At 46.1% G+C, this 22936-nt stretch overlaps 1 protein-coding gene across 6 annotated transcripts in view; it reads left to right on the top strand.

The window, feature by feature from the left end:
* Window positions 1–22936, top strand: part of LOC113592989 (cationic amino acid transporter 3-like) — a 279152-nt gene that overhangs the window by 18195 nt on the left and 238021 nt on the right. For 5 of the 6 annotated variants that reach the window (XM_053225960.1, XM_053225963.1, XM_053225964.1 and 2 more), the window contains exons 2-5: window positions 113–2860; window positions 8634–8662; window positions 20726–20834; window positions 22148–22265. In XM_053225960.1, coding sequence (XP_053081935.1) covers window positions 297–2060 — 1764 coding nt within the window. In that variant the 5' untranslated portion in view covers window positions 113–296 and the 3' untranslated portion in view covers window positions 2061–2860; window positions 8634–8662; window positions 20726–20834; window positions 22148–22265. The remainder of the gene's footprint in view (window positions 1–112; window positions 2861–8633; window positions 8663–20725; window positions 20835–22147; window positions 22266–22936) is intronic. The other variant, XM_053225962.1, reaches the window with a different exon arrangement.

Here is a 22936-nt window from a genome sequence, read left to right as displayed (position 1 = left end):
TCCTTTGGTATCAGTTTCTGTGACATTTGGGCTGCAACAAGTGAAATGAAACTTCTGAACTTTGGTTTATTGTTTTAGCATTATTGTTCATTAAATACTTATTGTTTACTAGGCTTTATGGAGGGATAACACATACCTAATGAAGTATGAAGCAGCAGATTTGAAGCCTGAGCAACAGAAGTCAGCATCCCCAACCCAACTAGGCTTAACTAGCCTCACGGAATCTAATCTGAGACTCTTGGATTTCTGGGCTTGCTACAGTGCTGACCCTAGAATCCTCTTCAACTCCAGCCACAATGCTATGTCAGGCATTTCACAGATTTGGTCAAAAGCTGATACGCAGACGTATCCTGCAGCAAGACATGGCTGAAGCTGCCCCTACCAGAAGCCTGAGCACTCTGGATTTAGTGGCCCTGGGTTTGGGTCACACAGTGGGTGTAGGTGTGTATGTCCTGGCTTGTGAGGTGGCCAGCAATCAAGCAGGACCATCCACTATGATCTGCTTTTTGATGGCCGGTCTATCTTCTGTGTTGGCCGGGCTGTGTTTTGCAGAGTTTGGTGCCCGGGTTCCCTATTCTGGCTCTGCATATCTCTACAGTTATGTCACTGTAGGTGAACTCTGGGCTTTCATCACTGGCTGGAACCTCATTCTGTTTTTTGTTGCTGGTACAGCCATCGTGTCCTGTGCCTGGACCTTAGTTTTTGACAACCTCCCTGGGAATGAGATCTCTCAGACCCTGCGTGAGAGCATCTCACCCCATGTTCCCCATGTTTTTGTAGAATATCTTGACTTTTTTGTTGTGGGCCTTGTGTTGTTATTCATTGGATTGCTGACTTTGAGGAATAGCGAGATTTTCCTTGTTACCAAAGTGTTCACACTGCTGAAAATTTTGGTTCTTGTTTTTTACATCACCTCTGGCTTCATTAAGGGGGACCTGCACAACTGGAAGCTCACAGAAGCAGACTATCTAAAGGCTGGATTCAATGACACCTCAAGCTTGGGGACTCTGGGGTCTGGAAGATTTGTGCCTTTCGGCTTTGAGGGGATTCTCCGTGGAGCAGCTACCTGTTTCTATGCATTTATTGGTTTTGACAATATTGTTACCAGAGTTGAAGAAGTCCAGAATCATCAGCGTTCCATTCCCATGGGGATTGTGATTTCACTATTCATCAGCTCTTTGATGTATTTTGGAGTCTCTGCGGCACTTACGCTTATGGTGCCTTACTACAAGATTCAACCTGGGAGCACCTTGCCTGAGGCATTTCTTCTTATTGGCTGGGCCCCTGCCTACTATGTTATAGCTTTTGGATTCCTCTGTAGTCTTTCTGCCAGCCTCTTGGGCTTTATGTTCCCCATACGTCAGGTAATACATGTGATGGTGAAGGATGGCCTCCTGTTCCCTGTCCTTGCCAGGATCCATACTGGCACATACACCCGCATTGTGGCCACTGTGATCTTTGGCATTATTGCAGTAATCATGACATTCTTTTTTGGACTCACTGATCTTGTGGACCTCAGGTCAATTGTGACCCTGCTGACTTACTCCCTGGTGGCAGTTAGTGTTCTCATCCTCCGATATCAGCCTGAGATGCAGAATGAGGGAAATAAAGCAGAGGTGCAGGAGGACAATAGACCTTCAGCAGAGCAGCTGACTCTACAGGGACTATTTTTTCCATGCAGCTCCACACCTACTCCACTCTCTGGCCGGATTGTCCGTGTTTGCTCCTCACTGCTTGCTCTGCTGCTCACTCTTCTTTGCCTGGTGCTGGCCCGGTGGCCAGTTCTGCTTTCTGGAGACCCACTGTGGATTTCAGTGGTTGTGGTGCTCCTGGTGCTCATCACTGGGCTCACTGGGGTCATCTGGAGACAGCCTCAGAGCTCCAGTCCCCTTTACTTTAAGGTCCCTGCTCTGCCTCTCCTCCCACTACTGAGCATCTTCATGAATATTTACCTTATGATGCAGATGACAGCTGCCACCTGGGCCCGATTTGCTGTCTGGATGCTGATTGGGTTTGCTATCTACTTCAGCTATGGAATCCAACACAGCCGGGTCGCTTAACTTTACTTAAGTTAGGGCCAAAACTGTAGACCTTGAACTCAGCAGTGTGTGTACACAGTTGGCTTGACATCGTCACACCTGAATGCAGTCTGGTCCCCCTGCACAACAATGGAGAGTAGTCTTGAATACATGGAAAGCTAGGCCTCCCTTAGCATATTGGTGGGGGAAAGTTAATAGAGCTTTGCATTTGTTGTGGAGTGAAGGATTTTTTTTTGTTTTTGTTTTTTTGCTTTTTTAACTTGTCTACTTTTTTTATCTATTTTTCAGTTGTGTCTATAGCTGCTTGCTGCACTTAAAACAATTTTAATTGGGACCCTTGGGTGGCTCAGTCAGTTAAGCTTCTGACTTTTGATTTTGGCTCAGATCATGATCTCACAATTTGTGGGATTGAGCCCTATGTCAGTCTCTGTGATGACAGTGAGGGGCCTGCTTAGGATTCTCTATCTCCCCCTCTCTTTGCCCCTCACTCCCTTCTCTCCGGAAAGTAAACACACATTAAAAAACAATTATTATTAAAAGAAACTAGAGAAAGTGTTTTTGTTATCTTAAGGTAAATATGTAGCAAGGAAAACACTGGATCATATGGCAGTTCTATTTTGAATTAGTTGCGGAACAAGCATACTGGTTTCCACAGTGGCTAGACCTATTTACATTCCACCAACAGTGTATGAAGGTTCCTTTTTCTCCACATCCTTGCCAACACTTGTTATTTCTTATCTTTTTGATTTTGCCTATTCTTACAGGTATAAAGTGATATCTCCTTATGGTTTTAACATCGATTTTCCTGATGTTTAGCAATGGTGAGCATCTTTTCATGTGTCTACTGACCATCTGTATGTCTACCAATAGACGTTGGGAAAATATGTATTTAGGTCCTCTGCCCATTTTTAAATTGGATTATTTGTTTTCCTTGTGCACAGTTGTGTAAGTTTGTTATGTATTTTAGATATTAATCCCTTTTGAGATATATTTTTGTAAATATTTTCTATCATTCATTAGGTTGCTGTTTTGTTTGATGATGGTTTCCTTTGCTGTGCAAAAGCTTTAGTTACATGAATTTGAAAAGATATTTGTACATTTATGTTTATTGTAGTACAATTACAATAGGATAGGGTAGCAACCCAAGTATCCATTGATAGACTAATGGATAAAGAAAATGTCACACACACACACACACACACACACACACACACACACACAGGAATATTACTAAGTAACAAAAAAAATAATGAAAATATCCCATTTGTAGCAAAAAGAATAGACATAGAAGGTATAATGCTAAGTAAAATAAGTTAGTCCCAGAAAGACAAATACCATATATTTTCAACATATGTGGGATTTAAGAAATAAAACAACCAAACAAAGCAAAAAAAAAAAAAAAAGGCAAAACACCACACCCAAACTCTTAAATACCAATAACAAACACCAAGAGCAGAGGTGGGTGGCATGGGTGAAATAGATAAAAGGAATTAAGTGTGTCCTTATCTTGATGCACACTGAGAAAGGTATAGAATTTTTGAATCATTATATTCTACACCTGAGAGTTCTATAACAACACTATATGTTAATTAATATTTCAAATAAAAAATAAAAGAAACTGGAAAAAGACAAAAGAAAAGAGATGAAATGTGACCCCTGCCCTTAAGCTGCTTATATTATAATATGAGAGGCACAGCGTAGCTGTAACACAAAATAGAGTATGGTATCATAAGTAATATAAAAATAAACTGTCCTGGGAATTAAGAGGGGAGGATGATCACATGGGGTTGGCACAGGGGTAAGAGTTGATTGGTGAAATCAGAGAAGAATTGGTAGAGGAATGGCATTTGAGTTGGCTCTCTCCAAGAACAGATAGGATTTTGCACATATGGGTAGAAGGGAGAGATTGTAGGCAGAGAGATGGACACAAGGAAAAGCACAAGAAAAGAAAACAGTGTTCAGAGCAAACTGAGCAGGCTGTGTAGCTTGACCCTTTGCTGTTAGAGGGGCAACAGAACATGCATAAGTGGATTGGAGCCAGAGCATTCCTCTGAGCAGAAAGGACTTTGGATTTGAACTCACCACCCTGCTGAAAATCCCTGGGATTTGTTCTTCTACTTAGTGATAGCTGAATTATTGGACTTGAAAATTTATCTACTGTTGTCTTCTTGGGTCCACCTGCTCAGAAAGTGCATGGCTGAGAGCCAAGTGTCCTTGGTCTTGTTTCTACCACTAACTAGTCAGTTCCCTCAGTGCTCTGCTTATTTATCTGAACATGAGAGTCAGAACTGATCATTTCTAAAGTTCCACTCATTTAAAAAATTCTAGGATTTCCTCTGGGGCTGTGTCCTGTTGTTCTCCCAAATAGGTCTCTATTGCATGCACTCTGAACCTTCACTTTGGCCACTTTTAAGTACAGCTCATTGTTGGAGCTGTAGAGGTCCAATAAATAATATCCCCTTTTCTATTCCTATGTTTGGAACTAATGGATTATCAAGACATAGAGACAGATGATTAAACCATCAGCTTTAGATCTTAGCCTAATTGGCTTACAAATCCTGAATCACTAGACAGACTTACTCCTCATCACGAGTAGTGTTGAACACTGCCTGCCTCCCATCACAGGAGGGATTTTATTAGATTTTCTAATCTGATTTTATTAGATTTTCTCATGTATGAGCAGGTTGGAATGCACGTGTCCTTTAGACAAGTTGGGGCTGAATAAAAAGGAAAACCAACAAAAGATTGGAAAGGGTTGAGATGGGCATGTTCACTCCTGTCTCTTCAACTCACCAAAGTCATAGTGAGAGAAGGGGGTTGGAGAAAGACCAGGAATACTTAGTGGTGTTCAAATTTCAGCAAGTGCCACCTCACCTGGAGGGCTTGTGACAAGAGATTGCTGGGCTCTGCCCCTGGTGTTTGTATTTCAACAGGTCTGGGTGGGGCCCAGAACTTGTACTTCTAACAAGTTTCCAGGTGATGCTGATACTGCTGGTCCAAAGACATCACTTTGAAAACCAAAGTTCCAGCTGAAGCATCTTCACATGTAAAGTTGAAACAAGGGAAACAGAGGTGCACTTTGAAACCTTACCTTTACTTAATGAAACATTTACATTAAAATATCATTGTTAATCCTTTCATAGTGGGGGAATCTTGGTAAATCATTTCACAGTGTATATGTATATCAAATCATCACAATTTACACTTTAAATATCTTATAATTTTATATGTCAATTTTACCTTAATAAAGTGGAAATAAAAAATACAATACCACAGAAAAAAATACCCCTGTATCTTAATTTTCTTTATTTTATTCCCTTATCATAGATTATACATTAGGAGTATATTTTGTTCACTCCCCCAGAGAATCCAGCTGGGCACCAAGTATATAATGAGGATTTAATAAATTCATGTTAAATTGAATTGAGCCTTACACATTTCCATGGTATAGAAATTTCTTCTTCCTTTCAGGCTAGCAATGTGCTACTCCTTTAAAACTATCTTCTGGGAGACTTCTTTGAGAAACAGCCTTTCTCTCCATCCAGAACTATATCTAGAAATGTATCTGGATCAGTACTTAACATCTAGACCTGTGCTCAGGCACTTCTAGTTTTGCCTGTATGTGGCTCTCCCTGAGTTCTGGTGACTTTTCTGTCTGTTCCATCAGAGTAGAGTCTTGTTCAGGACAAAGAGTAGGTTCTTTCCTTCCTGTTGACCCAAAAGTAAGTGCAGTGTTATTCATTCAAAGAGCAACAGGGTAAAGACAGCCCTGGGGAAGGAGAATGCCTAAAATGTCCTCCCCTAGTCCTGCTCCATCTATTCCCATGGGATTTGGTGGGGAAACCTAGATACTGAAATTGATAGAAGGCCCAACCTAAGCTACCTGTCTCCAAGCAATACCTGAAGATGTCCAGTGTGCACAAAACAAGCATCTTTTTTGAAACAGAGTTTTTGCTTGGCATACAAAGGCCCCTGTTTTTCTGCCATATTTACCTATATGGCCTGCCTTAGGAGGGAGGTATAGAAAGCTAATTTCTTACTCATGGAATTTATCATCTTCCCAAAAGGGAGTAATTCAGTCCAGGGAAGCCTGCTAGAGGCAGGGTTACCCATATACCTACCAACTCCTTTGGATGCTCTTTGAGGGACTGATGAAAAAAACCTTGTGAGAGAATCTAAGATTCATTGGAGAGAGAGAATTTATAGCCCAAATGGTGAGAAAACTGCACTGAAATTGGAGGAATTAGTAACTGAAAAGTGATTGAAGCATCATTACTTTGGAAGGGAAGGTATGAATAAAAACTGAGAATGAGGTATTGGTCAAGAGAGACTTCCTGGAGGAGGATTTCTGTGAAGCAATTTGGGAAATAAAAGAGGGACAGGTGAGTTGGAACAGAAATTGGACAGTAATTCTAGGCTACATGGACCTTTAAGAGTCAGGAAAGATTAAGGTTCTTGTGGCAGATGTGTGTTATCACATTTGAAGGGAATTTATGAGTCCCTTCATCTGGAGGGACTCCTCATCTGGAGGAGAGACAGACAGAAGGAGATGGACAGATAGACTCCTCCTGGGAGACATTTGTAGTAACTGCTGCAGTCATCTAGATCCTTCTCTTCAAAGAATGGCCCATGGACCAGCAGCATGTGTATCACCTGCGAGTTTGTTAGAAATGCAGAATCTGAGGCCCAACCCAGACCTACTGAATCAGAAACTGTGTTTTTAACAGGCTCCCAAGTGATCTGTTTGCTCTTTCAGTTTGAGAATCACTGGCCTCAGATGATCTATGATAGGTGTGTGGCCTCAGATGAGCACTAAGGAGGTCTGAAAATTTTGGAATTGGGAACACAAGAGAAGGGATCTAAGCTGGGAAAATTGAATTTGGAGAAGAGGGAGAAGTATGGGCCCTGGCTGCCCTCCTGTCCCCAGGCCTCCCACAACAGTCACTGTGCCAGGGTTTGGCGTTCTGTCCACTTTGTGAAAATGCCTGCCATGGCCACACTAGAGTCAGCCTTGTCCTCAGGAGCTCCCCTGGGGCAAGCGTTGTGGGAGCCGGGACTGCTCCCCATTCTGCTACCTCTACTTCATATGATGGCCTGAAAGGGACTGGGGAGGTCATATTAGGTCATTCCCTGACTCAGGGTTATACTGTCTCTTAATCAAATGAGTGATAACTTGATGATACTAATTGAGGAGACTAGGGAGGTTGGGGTAATTGAAATAGGAGTTCTTAACTATCTGTCCTGAAAATTAGGATATTTTCATTTTTTAAAGCTTTAAGGAGAGACAAGATGACTGCATAATAGATTATAACCTGGTAGAGACCCAAATAATACTTTTTAAAAATTCATTTATCTTTAAAAATTTACATCCAAGTTAGTTAGCATACAGTGCAATAATGATTTCAGGAGTAGAATCCAGTGATTCATCCCCTACATATAACACCCAGTGCTCATCCCAACAAGTGTTTTCCCTCATGCCTCTTGTCCATTTAGCCCATCCCACACACACTACCCCTCCAGCAACCCTCAGTTTGGTTTCTGTATTTAAGTCTCTTATGTTGTCCCCCTCCCTGTTTTTATATTATTTTTGCTTCCCTTCCCTTATGATTATGTTTTATATCTTAAGTTACACAAATGAGTGAAATCATATGATATTTGTCTTTCTCTGACTAATTTCACTTAGCATAATACACTCTAGTTCCAACCATGTTGTTGCAAATGGCAAGATTTCATTCTTTTTGATTACTGAGTAATACTTCACTATATATATATATATATATATATATATATATATATATATATATATATATATACACTACATCTTCTTTATCCATCTGTTGTTGGACATTTGGGCTCTTTCCATACTTTGGCTATTGTTAATAGTGCTTCTATAAACATTGGGGTGCATGTGCCCCTTCAAAACAGCACACCTGTATCCTTTGGATAAATACCTAGTAGTGCAATTGCTGGGTTATAGGGTAGTTTTTATTTTTAATTTTTTAGGAGCCTCCATACTATTTTCCAGAGTGGCTGCACCAATTTCCATTCCCACAAGCAATGCAAAAGTGTTCCTCTTTCTCTGCATCCTCGCCAACATCTGTCATCCCCTGAGTTGTTAATTTTAGCCATTCTGACTGGTGTAAATTGGTGTCTCATTGTGATTTTGATTTGTATTTCCTTGATGATGAGTGATGTTGAGCCCAAATAATACTTTTTAAGGGATCTTTTGATGATTCATAATGGATCAATAACAAAGTATATGAGACCTATAATGCCAGAGACCTGAACTGATAGACAATGGTATAATGTTACCAGATGGGAATTTGAGAATTTTCTTAAGGTTTTGAGGATTAATGTATCTCATCTCTAATCAGAATGAATGATAAACACAGGCCAAATTAAAGGAAAACAGATTGAGAGTGAATAGAAGGAAGATTTTTCTGAAATTAGAGCGTGACCTAGGAAGATGGTAGGGTGCAGGCTGTCTTGCAGTGTGCATGGCTGTCTCACTTGGGTATGGAATGCCTCAGATAGGCTCCTGCCCAGAAATAGAAAATGTTCACAATTAACTCTCAAAATCTTTTTTATCCCAAGGGTTCTCCAGTCGACTTGTTAAGTAAAAGGTTGGTACGGACGTATGGTGTATGCAAGTGGTAACACATAGGAGTGATGAATGACAAAATAAAAACAATCTTCTTAGAAGATTGAAATCTGCTAAAAATCGTAAACGGAGCTTGGATATAGCTGGGCTTCTAGGCCTCCCATGCACTGACACCTACTTCTCCTTCCCGCCTTCCCTCCAGACTCCCAGGATCTGGTCTTTTAGCTTCATCTGGGCAGCCATTGCAGTGTTTAGTCCTCCCTGCCCTGCTCTAGCCTCATAGCCTGACCCCAGTTCGAACCTTCTTCTCTCTTCCTCTTCCTGCAGATTAGCCTTTCAGTCCTTTACAAAATTGCCCCATACTTTCCTCCTGTGGGAATTCTTCCATGATTAATTCTCATGGTTCTGGATCCCACCTTTTTCCTTTCTAAGCCACTACTAGGTACTCACAGGCTTTCTCTTGTTCTTCTGTCTTCTCTTTCCTGAGCCTTGTCCCTGCTCCTCCCTCTGATTTCCTCTCCTGGCATGGACTTGTGCCTCCCCACAGGCAGGGCTGGTTTTATCTTCCACCCAGGTCCCCCTCCATTTACCAGGAGGGCCAGGACTGCACAGGAGAATTGCCTGAGCTCCTCCCTGTTCTCTGTGTTCTGGGAATGGCAGAGATAATGGTGTCCAACTGGGTCTCATCCCAAGGAGGAAGGTGGCAGTGCAGACCCTTCCCTGTGTGTAACGTAGTATTTTATTGGGGTTTAGGCCTCACCCCCAAGGTCTATATCCTCCTTTTTCCTTGTTGCCTCTGACCCAGTTAACAGACCTCCAGAGCTGCTGCCCTGGAGCCCCTGAGATGCTGGGTCAGGTGTGGGGAGCGGCAGGCAGTCCAACTATGATTTCTCAACTTGGGCTTCACACTGCACCTGACTACCTGCTTCCTGGTTGGGTCTCTGCAGACCTGTTTTCTCTCTCAGGCTTTTCTTCCACCCTCCCTTTCCTTCCTCCATTCCCTCCTCACACAACCACCTGTCCCCAAAGCCCGAGTTCTTTCAGCAAGCTCCTTCTTTCCTGAGAACCTTGGGGTTGGCATCCTGCCTGGTGAGGAGGATGGGTGGGGGAGATCTGGGGGGAGGATGGTCCTGTCTTTGCTGAGGCACAGGACCTAGCTCTGGATCCATCTGTGCACTGACTTCCACCTTGTGGCTATGATGAGAACTGCAGGTAGGGATCCTCAAGTGGAGAGGGGAAAGGGGGAGGGGGATGCCCACCTGGGCATGCCTTAGGAAGACAGCAGGTCTCAGAATTGCTAATTGATATAGGAAGTTTCCTCAGGGAGCCTTTGAATTCCTAACTAACCTGGGAGTGGAAACCTGGGTGGAAAGTCAAGTAGCAAGACTCATCTAGATGGAGAGAGATAATTGAAACTGTCCTCAAGTCTCAAACCTTCTATTCAAATTCTCCTTCCCCAAAAGAATCCTAAAAGAGAAACAATCTGAAACTAAGGCAGGCAGAGTTGACATCTGACCTGGGAAGAACTTCCTAATAAATCCCAAAGTGTATTTGTATGCCACTGCTTCTGAGAGTTGCCCAACTTTTTCAAGGCCCCCTCCAGTGAGCTGCTCCCCACCTTCACCAGTCCTCCTGATCTTGTTAGGGAACCAGGCTGGAATGCTGGCAGAATAACCAAGTGGCACTCAGAGATCTTGGTGGATTGGAGATTTATTTAACACCGGTGTTTCTCCAGAAGGGACCGTTTCTCCAAAAATCTGAGTGCCAAATGCAAACGGGGAGGGTAATTTATAGTCGTCAGCTTCCATGTCTGTGGGGGTTTTCGCACCCGCAGCAAACAAAGGAAGAAAAACCCAGAGGAGGGGTCTCTAAGCTAGAGACCAAAGTTTGTTTTAGCCCCATTGGCTATCTTTGGCATACTTTATTCACTTCTCCAACATCCTCCCCCCCCCCCCACCTTTGATGCCTTTCAAAAAAACTTTAGTAGGCATCACCTTTCAGTTTTACAGGTTGGTACTCTTGGAAGGCTAAGATATGTGCTGTAGTTTGGTAAACAACAATATTTTCAATAAAACATACCATGGCATTCAGTATACAGGGGACGATGGATACAAGTAAAATTATGGAGAGGAGGGTCCCCGCCAGGCAGGAAGCCAGGACTCCCAATCTGTGAGATCCCATCCTTTCCATTGATTAATACTTTCCTGTTGTCTACCTTGAATTCTTTCCTTGAGTTCTTAACCTTAATTGTAAGTATTCCTGACTGGTTTACAAAATAGCAACATTCCTCCCCCAGATATGCAAGTCCCTCCTTTTTCTGAAGTGAGGAGGTAGAGGGCTCACCTATTTTGGAGGGTCACTGCCGCCAGAGAGTTTATTTGGCTTTGTAAGCTTACCAGAGAATCTGCCACCTGTTCCATGTCTTCATTTAGCTCTTGAGATAGTCTATGGTATAGTCCTACAGATGAACTTATGCCCCCTATTCTGGCTCCTATTCCTGTCTCAATTCCTGCTCCTATCAGAATGGGTAGCAGTACTGCCCATTTAGCCCGGAACTTGGGTCTAAAGGCTGTTAGAAGCTGATCTTCAGTGTATACAGATATCTCTGGGGTTAGGAGGATGGAATAACATACCTGAGTCCAGTTGGTCTCTAAGCATCCGTAGGCTGAATTAGAACACAGATAGAACACCCTAGGGGCTGAACACAGTGTTGCATTCCTCTTTAAGGTCATATTTCTTCTGCATAGAGAGGTACCATTCATACCTTCAGGGACTGTACAGATTAGATTGTTGGCATTTGTGAGACAGATCCCAGTGGCCAGGGGTCCAATTAAGACAGAGGTGTTGGATTTGAGATTTTCAGGAGCTTCCCAGGTCAAAGGCATAGGAGTGGCTAAATAAGCCCTCTGGCTGAGGGGCAAGCACATCCAGCAGGTTTGGGTGTGATTATCTATTTTATGGAGGACTTGTAGAGTAATGTTGGCCCAATGCTGGAGTGGGGAATTGGTAGGTATCTGATTGAGGATTGAAAAGTTCAAACCCTGGTAGGCTGCCACGGTAGTGGTCACTTTTATGGCTTGTATTACCCTGTCCTGGGTATTCTTTATAACTTTTTTAAGGGCCCTGTCTTGCACCCCTCCCCCATCCGAGATCCCCTTTGAGGAAGGTAAGTGTAGCAAGCTCGCTTCCCTCTCTGGAGGCCCTTGTTGTGACATGGGTTCCTGACATTTTGTGTTATCTCCACAGCCCAATACTTAGTTCTTGGGACACTGGGTGACTGACAGAGAGGGGGTGTTTTCCCTTGTAGCAATCTTTGTGGAGGGAGGTGAAGGCGCTGAACGCCCTTGACCCCCTTATTGCCATATAACAATTCTGGGGACAAAGTGGGTAAGCAGCAGTTGTGAGGGTGAGAGAGGTTATCATAATATACAGGCAATACTTAACAATCCTCCCACCCAGAGGAGGTATGTGAGACTTAGCATGCATCTTTTGTCCCATGTCCAGCTTGTTGGTGCAGTCTCTATCAGCCCAACAGTAAGAAGTAAGATAAGGGCTATGACACCAGTAAGGGGCAAGGGCTGGCAGAGTTGCATCAAACCCCTGGGCTAGGTTCATGTGTTGATTCCTCAAGCTTCTGCCATGCGCAGGCCAGCCAGCTTCTGGGGTGTAGCTGGAGCAGGGCTGGAGTTCTCAGGGGTCAGTTTCCCTTTTGAGGGTCAGTTTAATCGGGTTGACTGGATCTGGATCACTTTGCCAGGTTGTGGGTTCTTCTGAGTTGGCCTTCTTAACTCTGTAGTGATGGACCCATGGGGTGATACCTGAAACTTTAAGGGCTGTAGGAGTTGTTAGAATAACAGTATGAGGCCCAGGCCACCGTAGTTTAAGAGGTTCCTTCTTCCAGTCTTTGACCCACAGAGAGTCTCCTGGCTGAAAGGGGTTAAAGAGGGTCCCTAAGAAAATTGGGACCCTCTCTATGATGTATCTCTGTAACTTGTTTAGGACTGCCCCCAATATCTGGAGCTGTTCCCTTATTCCCTTGTCTCCAATCAGGTGTAGGTTTACTGTGAGTTTTCCTAAACATGGGGGAGGGTGCCCATATAATAACACAAAAGGGGAGAATCCTAGTGTCCCAGACATACATCGGGGATGCATGAGGACCAGTGGTAGTAAATCTGGCCATGGGAAATTAGTCTGTTGGTGGAACTTAGCCAGGGTTTCCTTGAGGGTGTGATTCATCCGCTCTACTTTCCCTGAGCTCTGGGGTCAGTAAGCAGTGTGCAGTTTCCAGGTAATGTTGAGGGACTTTGTCAGGGTTTCTATAATGTCTGCCACAAATGCAGGTCCATTATCACTGTGTATGGTTTAAGGGTAGACAAAACCAAGGCACAATCTCCCATAGAAGAGCTTTGGCCACCTTGCGACTTCATTCCATTCTGGTCGGGAATGCTTTGACCCATCCTGAATATGTGCAGATTATTATAAGAAGGTACCTTAACCCTTTATTTGGTTGTATGTTGGTAAAGTCCACCTCTAAGTCTTCTAAAGGGGTGGCCCCCATCCTTTGTGTGCCAGGCGGGGGCTGTGGGACAGACCAAGCATTGTTTTTGGCACATGTTACACATTGTTCACTGACAGCTCGGCATAATGCTGGCAGCTGGATAATATAGTAGTTCTTTTTGAGGAAGGCCTCTAGGGAAGTTTTTCCTAGGTGTGTGAGTTGTTGATATTCATTCACTAGGTGTTTTCCCATAGACGATGGGACAAAGATATGTCCATTTGGCATGACCCACCATCCCTCTTTACTTAGTGTGCCCCCTTCTTTTGAGGCCCAACTTCTTTCTTCATTTGTGTACAGGGGCGGGGAGGCTTCCCTCTGGGAGGCAAGAGTCATAGTATAGGTAGGAGCTTTGCCTGGGTCACCACAGGCAGCAGATCTGTGATTTCCTTGAGTTATGGGGTCATTTCCTTTCTGATGTCCTTTACAGTGTAGGATAGCTACCTTGTCTGGCAGCCATATGGTCTCAAGAAGCTTTAGTATTTCTTCCTTGTTTTTGATAGTTTTCCCTGCAGCAGTAAGGAGGCCTCTTTCTTTATAGATGGCCCCGTGTACATGCACAGTAGTGAAGGCATACCAGGAATCATTGTAGGTGTTAACTCATTTACCTTTGCTAAGGATGAGGGCTCAGGTTAAGGTGTACAGTTCAGCTCATTGTGCTGACCATCCTTCCGGCAAGGCCTTGGCTTCCAGAACTTCAGTGGTTGTGGTTGCCGCATATCTTGCTCTTCAGCTGCCCTCTTGTAAATAGCTGCTCCCATCTCTGAACAGGGTGATCTCCAGGCTTCGTCAGAGAGGTCTTATAGCCTGGTCTTGGAGTTCTGGGCAGCTGGTATAGACTTCATCCACTACTTCAGAACAGTCATGGTCAGGTTCTCCCTCCTCCATGGGAAGTAAGGTGACTGGGTTTAGTGTTCTTACTGTTTCACGAGTGACACTTGGGTTTTCATAGAGAAGGCCTTTGTATTGTGTCAACCGAGAATTGGAGAGGCAACAATATCCTTGGGTGCTCATGAGGGACATGACTGTGTGTGGGACCTTAACATTAAGTGTTTGTCCCAGTGTGAATTTGTCTGCCTCCTTGATGAGCAAGACTGTGGCTGCCAGCGCTCTGAGGCACGGTGGTCATCCTGCAGTCAAAGGTTCAAGTTTTTTTTGACAGGTAGGCTACTGGCCATTGCCAAGGCCCCATGCTCTAAGTAGGCACTCCCAGGTCTATTTTGTCCTTTTCATGTATGAAGAGGTTAAAGGGCCTTTGTATGTCAGGCAAACCCAGGGTTGGGGCTCGTCCCAGAGCAAATTTTATTTCTGTGAAAGTGGCCCTTGCCTCCTCAGTCCATGCGAGGGGCTCCTGGTCTGGCCCTCCCAACTGGTCATAGAGGGGCCTTGCTATGGCTGAGAATCTGGGAATCCAAATGTGACAGAATCCTGTGGAGGCTTCATGCAAGCCTCATTTTGTTTGGGGCTGTGGCAGTGTGGTGATAACTTTCTTCCTTTCCGGTCCTAGTTCTCTTGTTCCTTATGTGAGGAGCAAGTCTGAGTATCGGACCTGGTGCTGATAAATCTGTGCCTTTTTCCAAGAGGCCTGGTACCCCAAAAAGGACAGGAGCTGTGGAGGGCCTTGGTACCTTTTATACAATCTTCTTGGGTGTTGCTGGCAAGGAGGCAGGCATCTACGTATTGGAGGAGGATACACCCTGTGGTTTCCCTCAGAAAGTCAGTGAGGTCTGCAGCTAGTGCTCCCCAAAAAAGAGTGGGAGAGTTCTTGAAACCTTGGGGAGGTCGTGTCCAGGTCAGCTGCATCTGGCACTCTTTAACGGGCTCAGTCCATTCAAAGGCACACAATGGTTGACTTTGAGGAGCCAGGTGGAGGCAGAAGAAAGCGTCCTTTAGGTCAAGGCATGTAAACCATCTGGCTGACACAGGAATTTGGCTGAGGAGATTATACAGGTTCAGAACCACTGGGTGTAAGGAAACAGTCACTTTGTTAACAGCCCCTCAAATCCTGTACTGTCAGTATCCTCCTCCTGGCTTCTTGACTGGAAAGAGAGGGGTATTCCAAGCCGATTGGCACTCAATTAGAATACCTGCTTCTCTGAACTTGGTCAGGTGCTCTTGTATACTCATTCTAGCCTTGAGTGGAAGGGGGTACTGCCTTTGTCTCTGAGGTTGGGCTCCAGGGATCAGGTCAACAATGATGGGGGCCTAACTCTGAGCTAGTCCAGGTGGGTTATCATCAGCCCATACAGAGGGGAATGTAAGCCTAAATTCTGAGGGGCTACAGGGTAAGGCCCTGGCACAGATTTGTCTCCATTCTTCTTCCCTTGGCAGGGTAATCACCAAGACCAGGGTTTCCTTCTGTCTTGGGTTTAATTGGAGGATAGTGTGTCCAGTGGGTTCAAAAGTTATCTGGGCTCCAAGTTTGGAGAGGAGATCCTGGTCCAGGAGAGGAATTGGGCAGTCAGGTAAGTAGAGAAACTCATGCTGGACCTTGTGACCCCCAAGTTCACATTGTCAAGCTTGACAGAAGGGCTGTTGTATCGCCCGTGTCCTGGTAGCCCCTTTTGGTTGCCGTCTTTTGGCTTAAGGCCGCCACCGGGGAAGTAACAATGGACTATTCAGCTCCTGTGTCAACCATGAAAGTTATTGTCTGTCTCCCTATCTTCATTTCGACCGTGGGCTCATGGGGGCCAAGAGAGAAAGAGTCCAGTCCCCCTCAGTCTGATTCTATCCCGGAAAGACCAATGAGGTTCTCGCCTCAAGGTTCCTCCCAATATCGGCTGCGTTTTGAAGGCCCCTTCAAACATTCCAACATTGGAATTCCAATGATTCCAACATTCATTCTTCCAGTGTCCCTTCTCTTTTCAGTATGCACATTGGTCCTTTGCTAAGGGAGCTCTGGGCTTCCCCCCTTTTGGTGGTTGGGGTCTTCCCATCTTTGCAGCATCTGTTTCTTTTAGTGCTGCTGTGAGAAGGGTGGCCTTCTTTTTTAGTCTTCTCTCCGCTTCTCTTTTGGCTGCGACTTCTCTGTTAATGAAAACTTTACTGGCGACCTCTATCAGCTGAGTGATATTCATCCTGGCAAAGCCCGCCAACTTCTGGAGTTTTCTTCTGATATCTGGGGCATCTGTGCCACAAAAGAGGTATTTACCATTTGTTGACTTTCTGGTGCCTTGGGCTCAAATGGGGTGTGTACATGGTATGCTTCACATAATCTTTCATAGTAGTCTCCAGGAGACTCTCCAGGGCGCTGTGTGACTGACAATATTTTAGTCATGTTCATGGGCTTTTTGGCTCTAGCTCGGATTCCCCAAAGAAGGGCTTCCTGGTATCATCGGATGTGGGCTTGTCCTTCTTCTGTAGTGAATTCCCATGTTAGGTGTTCTTCAGCTGTGGCAGCTTGAGCCCAGACAGCAGAGTCATTAATCCCTGGAGGTGCATGACTTTTTAGGTATTGTTGTGTTTCTCTCATTCTTCTTCTTTTTTCTGTATTAAACAGAGTACGGAGTAACTGTTGACAATCTTTCCAAGTTGGTTGGTGGGTCTGGAAGAGGGACTCCATCAAGTCGACCATTGCTTTGGCTTTTCAGAGTATGGTGGAGTGTTATGTTTCCAACTGAGGAGGTTGGTTGTAGAGAAAGGTTGATAACACATCATGGAACGTCTGGGCTGAACTATTCCATCCTCATTCTGTCTTTCAGGCTCTCTCGTCTCCCTTGCAGGAATTTGGAGAATGTTAGGTCTGGGTCTGGGGCACAGTCTGGCTGCTGACCCCTGTGGGGGAGTGTTCTCCAGGTCCAAGAGGGGCAGGGAGATGGGTAGCAGTGACTGCAGCAGCAGCAGCGGTGGTAGTGGCTGTGGTGGTGGTGGTGGTGAGACAGATGGGGGAGGACTTTCAAGCTCAGGGAGAGGGGGAGGGAGGGAGCTTGATGAGTCATAAGGAGGCAGAAAGACAATATCTTTTTCCACATCTCCTTTAAATATTAGAGAAAGAGTGGGTCACTTCTTTGGCTCCCTGGGTGAGCCTCCGGATAAAGTGGCTAAAACCTTTGTCTGGCTGTTTGCTAACGATGAATCGCACCCCGGGCGGGGGAGTTTGGGCAATTTCAAGCCAGGAGTCAATGTATGGAAACTGATCAGGGTGGCCTGGGTTCCCAGTGACTATTAGCCAAACCTGCTGCACTATTTAAGCATCGAATGTCCCTTCTGGGGGCCATCCTACATTGAATATGGGCCATTCTAGTTCACAAAAAGTCCTTAACTTCATGGGTGTCATTTTCACCCTGTAACTGCCTGAAAATCCCTTTTTAAAATTTTTGAGCATGACCTCTAAAATCGTAGGCTTACTCTGTTTTGATCCCATTATTAATTTCTTTCTCCTGTTTGGTGTCACAAAGACAGACAAAAGGAGGGTATCCCCTCAGATGAGAGGACCAATCAGATACTCCTCTGGTTGCGTTCCTGAGGGAAACTTTAGGTGAGGTTTGACCATAGCCAACTCAGCTTTGTGACTTGCCATCGGAATCTGATCTGATACCACCCTAGGCCTTATACACTCACCATGACACAGTATAGCCCATTCAGACTCCATAGACTTTTGGGTACCTTAAGGGTGCCCATCCATGGAGCCACAAACTCAAACTTGACTGGCAAGCCTGGCCGAGCTGCACATTCACACACACACACACACACACACACACACACACACACACCCCAGAGTCTATTACATTCCCTCCCATAAAATTTTCTACCTGTGAGACCATTAAGGCTTCCGGGGATTGATCATGTCCCCCTTCCACCCTTTTGGGTGGGCCTTCTTTGGGGCCTCAGCCTTACCAGTTCCAACGTCGGGTCCAGGTCCTCACCTACCAGGTCTCTTTGAGTCCGGCGGGAACGATGGAGCGGGGCGGGCCCAAGATGACCGAGTAGGAGACTGCTGAAATTCAGGCAGAGTGCGCCTTCTCCCCTGCGATCACTTGCTCTGTCACTGCCTCACCGTTTTTCCAAACCGGTGGCAACAATGGGCCAGTTTGATTGGGTTTCCTGGTCAGGGAACCAAATATGTTATGGAACAAGTCTGGAATGCTGGCGGAAAAACCAAGCAGCACTCAGAGATCTTGGTGGATAGGAGATTTATTTAACACCAGCAAGCTCAGAGGAGACCATTTCTCCAAAGATCTGAGCGCCAAATGCAAGTGGGGAGGGTAATTTATAGTCATCAGCTTCCATATCTGTGGGGGTTTTCGTGTGTGCAGCAAGGGAAAAAGAACCTGGAAGAGAGGTCTCTAAGCTAGAGACCAGAGTCTGTTTTAGCCCCATCGGCAATCTTTGGCGTACTTTATTCACTTCTCCAACAATCTCATCATGCTCAGCTCTTTGGGCCTATTCAGAAAAACCCAGGTTCCTTAGCCTTCCCTACTCCAGCCTGTGTGTGGCTATGGTTAAGATATTAATCTTAACCATAGACCTGGGAAGTCACTTCTCTGGTCTAACTGAAGTCCTGCCTGGAGCACTGGAAGTGGAGAGAACCACCATATACCCAGAAGAACTGTATATGGGAAGGAGGCCAGAGGAAGGACCCTATGAGGAAGGTTCAGAGGGAGGGCAGTTCTACCTCAGGTTCTCCTCCATCCTCCTCTCTCCTGCCCCACTGGGTCTGTGGAGATGAAGACCATGGGACAGAGTGGTTCACACCCTGGAGAACTCTCTCTGCTTGGGCTTCAGGATTCACAGGTGGTGGGGGGAGGGGAAGCTGAGTTCCATCATGGCCCTTGTCTTCTGTAGAGTGGGTATATTGGGGAGGGAAGAGGGGATGCTGTGTTTGTCTCAGTCAGCCTGAGTCCTTCTGGTCTCACCCAGAGTCCCTTTGAAGCCTTTTTCTCTCCAGGCACCAAAATCCAGTCCCTCATAAGCTCCCATGATGATACATCCTCCTCTACTCCCCCCACCCCCACCAAGTACAGCACCCTTTACTGGGGGCTGAGAATCAGCAAATTCTCCTGACTACCCCCCTCTGTTTCTGCTGCTACTGCTTAGACATCTTGGCCAGGAGCCCTGGCTCTATGGACTCAAGGCAGGGGGCTGTGTCCAGGCACCCTCCCTCTGAGGTACCATTTCTCCCTTGCCTCATTTGCTGCCACCCACCTTACTCATTAAGTTAAGAGGTATGCTCTGTACAGGACTTCAGCTTAGTGGAACTTGACTCTGGGAGCACAAGGACAAGGACTGGCTCCTCCTGCTCCCTCCCAATTGGCTGTCTTACAGTTTTTTCCCCTGCTGCCTAGCATCCATTTGAAAACATCAGATGGTTTTGACTTGAGAATTCATAGCATAATGGGTACCTTGAGAGGCCCCTAACATGACCGGCATTTGTTTCAGTCCTTTGCAGGAGGGGGCTATATCTGGTGCCTCTTCCATTCTGGGGAAAGTGTGTGGGGGCTGCAAGCAGAGGGTCTAGTGGGAAACTGCACAGTGAACAAGGAGGCACATGGGGTGAGGAAAAAAAAAAGGAGATTTCTGTCTTTTCAGGTTTCCCCTATGGGATGAAATTTGGAATGAGGTTTTTGGAAGGTTGGCATATTTTTCTCATCTTGTTATATAAAGAAGGAGTCCTGGATTGGGGAATGGCAGGGAATTCATGTGTGTGGGGGCTACATGGAAGGGGGTAGGTAGGGGGGTGGCATGCCTTTTTTCATGCATTTATGCCATCAGTTCACAAGTTTGCACATTTGCTCCCCTCCCCCAAACTGTCTCTATTCCAATTAATCAATGCATTCAATCCAGTTACTATCCTATTTTATAGCTCTTTAGCTACCAGGAGAGGGGAGGAAGTAAGGCTAGTCAGAACACTGGGGTCATCATACTGAAACCAGAAGTTCCCAGCTGAAGGTAAAGGCAACAGAACGGAGCCCTCTCCTGGTCTGAAGTTAGGTTTTTCCTTGTCCCTTCTATCCTTACTTCTCTCTCCTTTCAGTGCTCACCTCCCTAGGAGACCCAGCTTTTGAGGTTAAAAAAGGGCCAGTGGCAGCAAGAAGGATCTGGAGGAGGAGTCAGTAGGTCAGAAGAGGGATGAAAGGGGCAAGGAGCAGTGAAGGGCCTGAGAGAGAGGATCCCTGGGAAGAGAGAGGTGTGGACTCTGGATGGCTCTTCCTCTCCATGTGTACAGGGCTATGGTGGGAGGGACTAAGATTCAATATGGGAAAGTGCTTCGCTGTCAGGCAGTTTTGAGGAAGCTTTGTTAATACAGGAAAGAGCAAATTATGAAGAGAAGTTCCTCTTGCAGCTCATGAAATAGGAAGAGAGAGGCAGGGGCCGTGGGACTCTGAGGGGCAGAGGGGTGTGTGTGCTGAAGGTGAGGGTGTGAACAGCACAGTGTTTGTGGTGTACGTGTCTGTGCTCCGTGGTTAACAGTCCTGTGTGCATTGTCATGTGTGTAAACATATCACATGAGGAAGGGTACAGCTTTGACATGCTCACAAGTGAGGTGAGCAGGCTTCCCACTGGGGCCTATAAGGTATGCTTCTCTGTTAGGAGCAGCAGTCAGCACAAAATGGGAAGACCTCTGTATTGTCAAGCAAGAAAACGTGGGTTCCAGTTCTGGCTTTAGTTATCAGTTGGGATCCTGTGAAGCATCACCTCGGTAAGCTGGGATGTCACCTGCTGTACAATCTTAAAGGAAAACCCATGTGTCTCTACTGTGCCCCCAGAAAATGGAAAGGGGATGGATGGGTGATGGAATTCCAGGAGCCAAAGTGAATAACGAATGCCAGTGGAAAGGGCGGCAGGAAGGGTTTCCTAAATTTGGAAATTCGTGGGTTATTGCTGGAGCCAGCCTCAGCTCCCCCAGCCTGGGCAGTCCAGCCCTATCTCAGCACCCAGGGCTGGCTCTGCAGGGAGAGCTGTTCTCCGCTGCCCTCTTGTGGCTGCCACGCTCTTCGCAGGTCGAAGCTGGGAAAGTTCCGTCAAGTTCACAGAGCTATCTCCCTAGACCCCCAGATGGAAATTGCTTGTATCAGGATGCACAACACTGCATCCCAATAAGGTCATCCAACCTCATATTTCCCCCATATCCCCTGGGTTCTGGAGCACTCACGATCTCTTTAGGGCTTGGAAAGTCTTCCTGAGATTTAACCCTCTTTGCCATTGCCTGAGGTTTTAAGTTATGCTTTTGGTAATGTGTGGTGGAGACAAGCAGCTGAGATCAAGATATTGAGCAGAGGGAGCAATTTCTCTTTCTCCTTGAGTTCCATCTACAACCTCAGCTTCCCAGAATCTTCAGGAATTTTCAAACCCTGTCTGGCACGGCTAGTGAGATTGCTGGAGAAAATGGGTCTGGAGCTGAGCATGCTTTGTGCATCTAGGCTTTTGTGAGTTTGTGGCTAAACGTAGTCCCTCAGCCTCAGCAGGGAGATGGATTGGCAGGGAGGGATATGGCATATTTGACAGATGCTGACAGGACTCCTTATCTGCTTGCTCTGGAATCCCCTCCCACCCACCACACTGCCCTTGACCCTCGCCTTCTAGTGCTCATTAGTGACTGCCTGTCTTTGGGAAGACACCCCGAGGGCCAAGTGCCATTGGGTGGACAGGGGGGAGAGGTGGAGGAAGGGGCACCAGGTAAATGACTGAGGAGGAGGTGCTGGAATGACTGGGATTTGAGCTGGGGTCCCATGATCACTGGGATGATCAAGGAAGGTTACAGGTGCCATGAGGAGATAGAAGAGAGACACACATATTTTTGGTTCTCCATCCTGTATTTGAAGACCTGCTGCATCTCCTCCCTGAGCTGGTTGCCCATGTGGGCCTGTCTGAGGGGTACAAGGAGCCCCTGGGCAGTCTAGCCCAGGATGCAGAGGCAAAGCTCCCAGGCTTTCTGTTCTGCACACTCATGTGCCCCTCCAGCAAAGCACCTCTAGTGGGTCCTCTCACATCTCCTGAAACCTCTTTTGACAGAATGTTCCAGACAAGTAGATACCAGACCAAGGGGGACCTCAAGTGACTTCCCAGAATTTCCAGCAACTCCTAATGGACAGACTGGGGATGGAGAGGGCCAAGCCTCAGGGTCTGACAGGTGAGTATAGCAGGCAAGGAGGCCACCAGAATCTGGAGTCCTGGAGAATCTTCTGTGAGGAGCAAGGGATGCATTTGGAGCCGGCACTATATTGTAGTGGGCCAGCTGTCCATCTTCCACACGAAGTGCTGCCTGCCATGTCCCCTCTGTGCCCCTAGCGCCACCCCATGCCAGGAACGATAGGGCAGAACTTGGAGGCAGAAATGGGGTTTGGGAGCACCAATACATTGATAGGGACAGAAAGGCCCAGTAAATTCAAGCAAAGACCAGCGGAGTGGGAACAAGAAGACAGAGCCTGTATGAGCACTGTGCAGTCCAAGAGATGCAGATAGAGTCAATAGAGACAGTCCATAGTAGAAGAGAGAGTGGAAGACAGACTGAGAGACAAGAGAGAGGAAAGAGAGGAGCATCCAGAGAATAGAGTGATAGATCCATGACAGAGATACCCAGAGGTCAGAGATAGTAGAGACAGATACCTGAGACACATGAGTTCAACTCAGGCTTAGGGGGTCCAAAAGCCATGGACCCAGATCCAAAGACAGATCCATGCACCCAGGTCCAGAACTGAGGAGGCAGCCAGGGAAGTGCGCACAGAAAGGGAGGGAGAGGGAGACAGAGAAGGGAAAAGAGGAGGTGGAGACCAGAGGGGGAGGCAGTGAGAAGGGGCAGGT

Source organism: Acinonyx jubatus, chromosome B4 (genome assembly GCF_027475565.1).
Source record: "Acinonyx jubatus isolate Ajub_Pintada_27869175 chromosome B4, VMU_Ajub_asm_v1.0, whole genome shotgun sequence".
Lineage (NCBI taxonomy): Eukaryota > Metazoa > Chordata > Mammalia > Carnivora > Felidae > Acinonyx > Acinonyx jubatus.
This window is presented reverse-complemented; position numbering and strand designations above follow the sequence as displayed.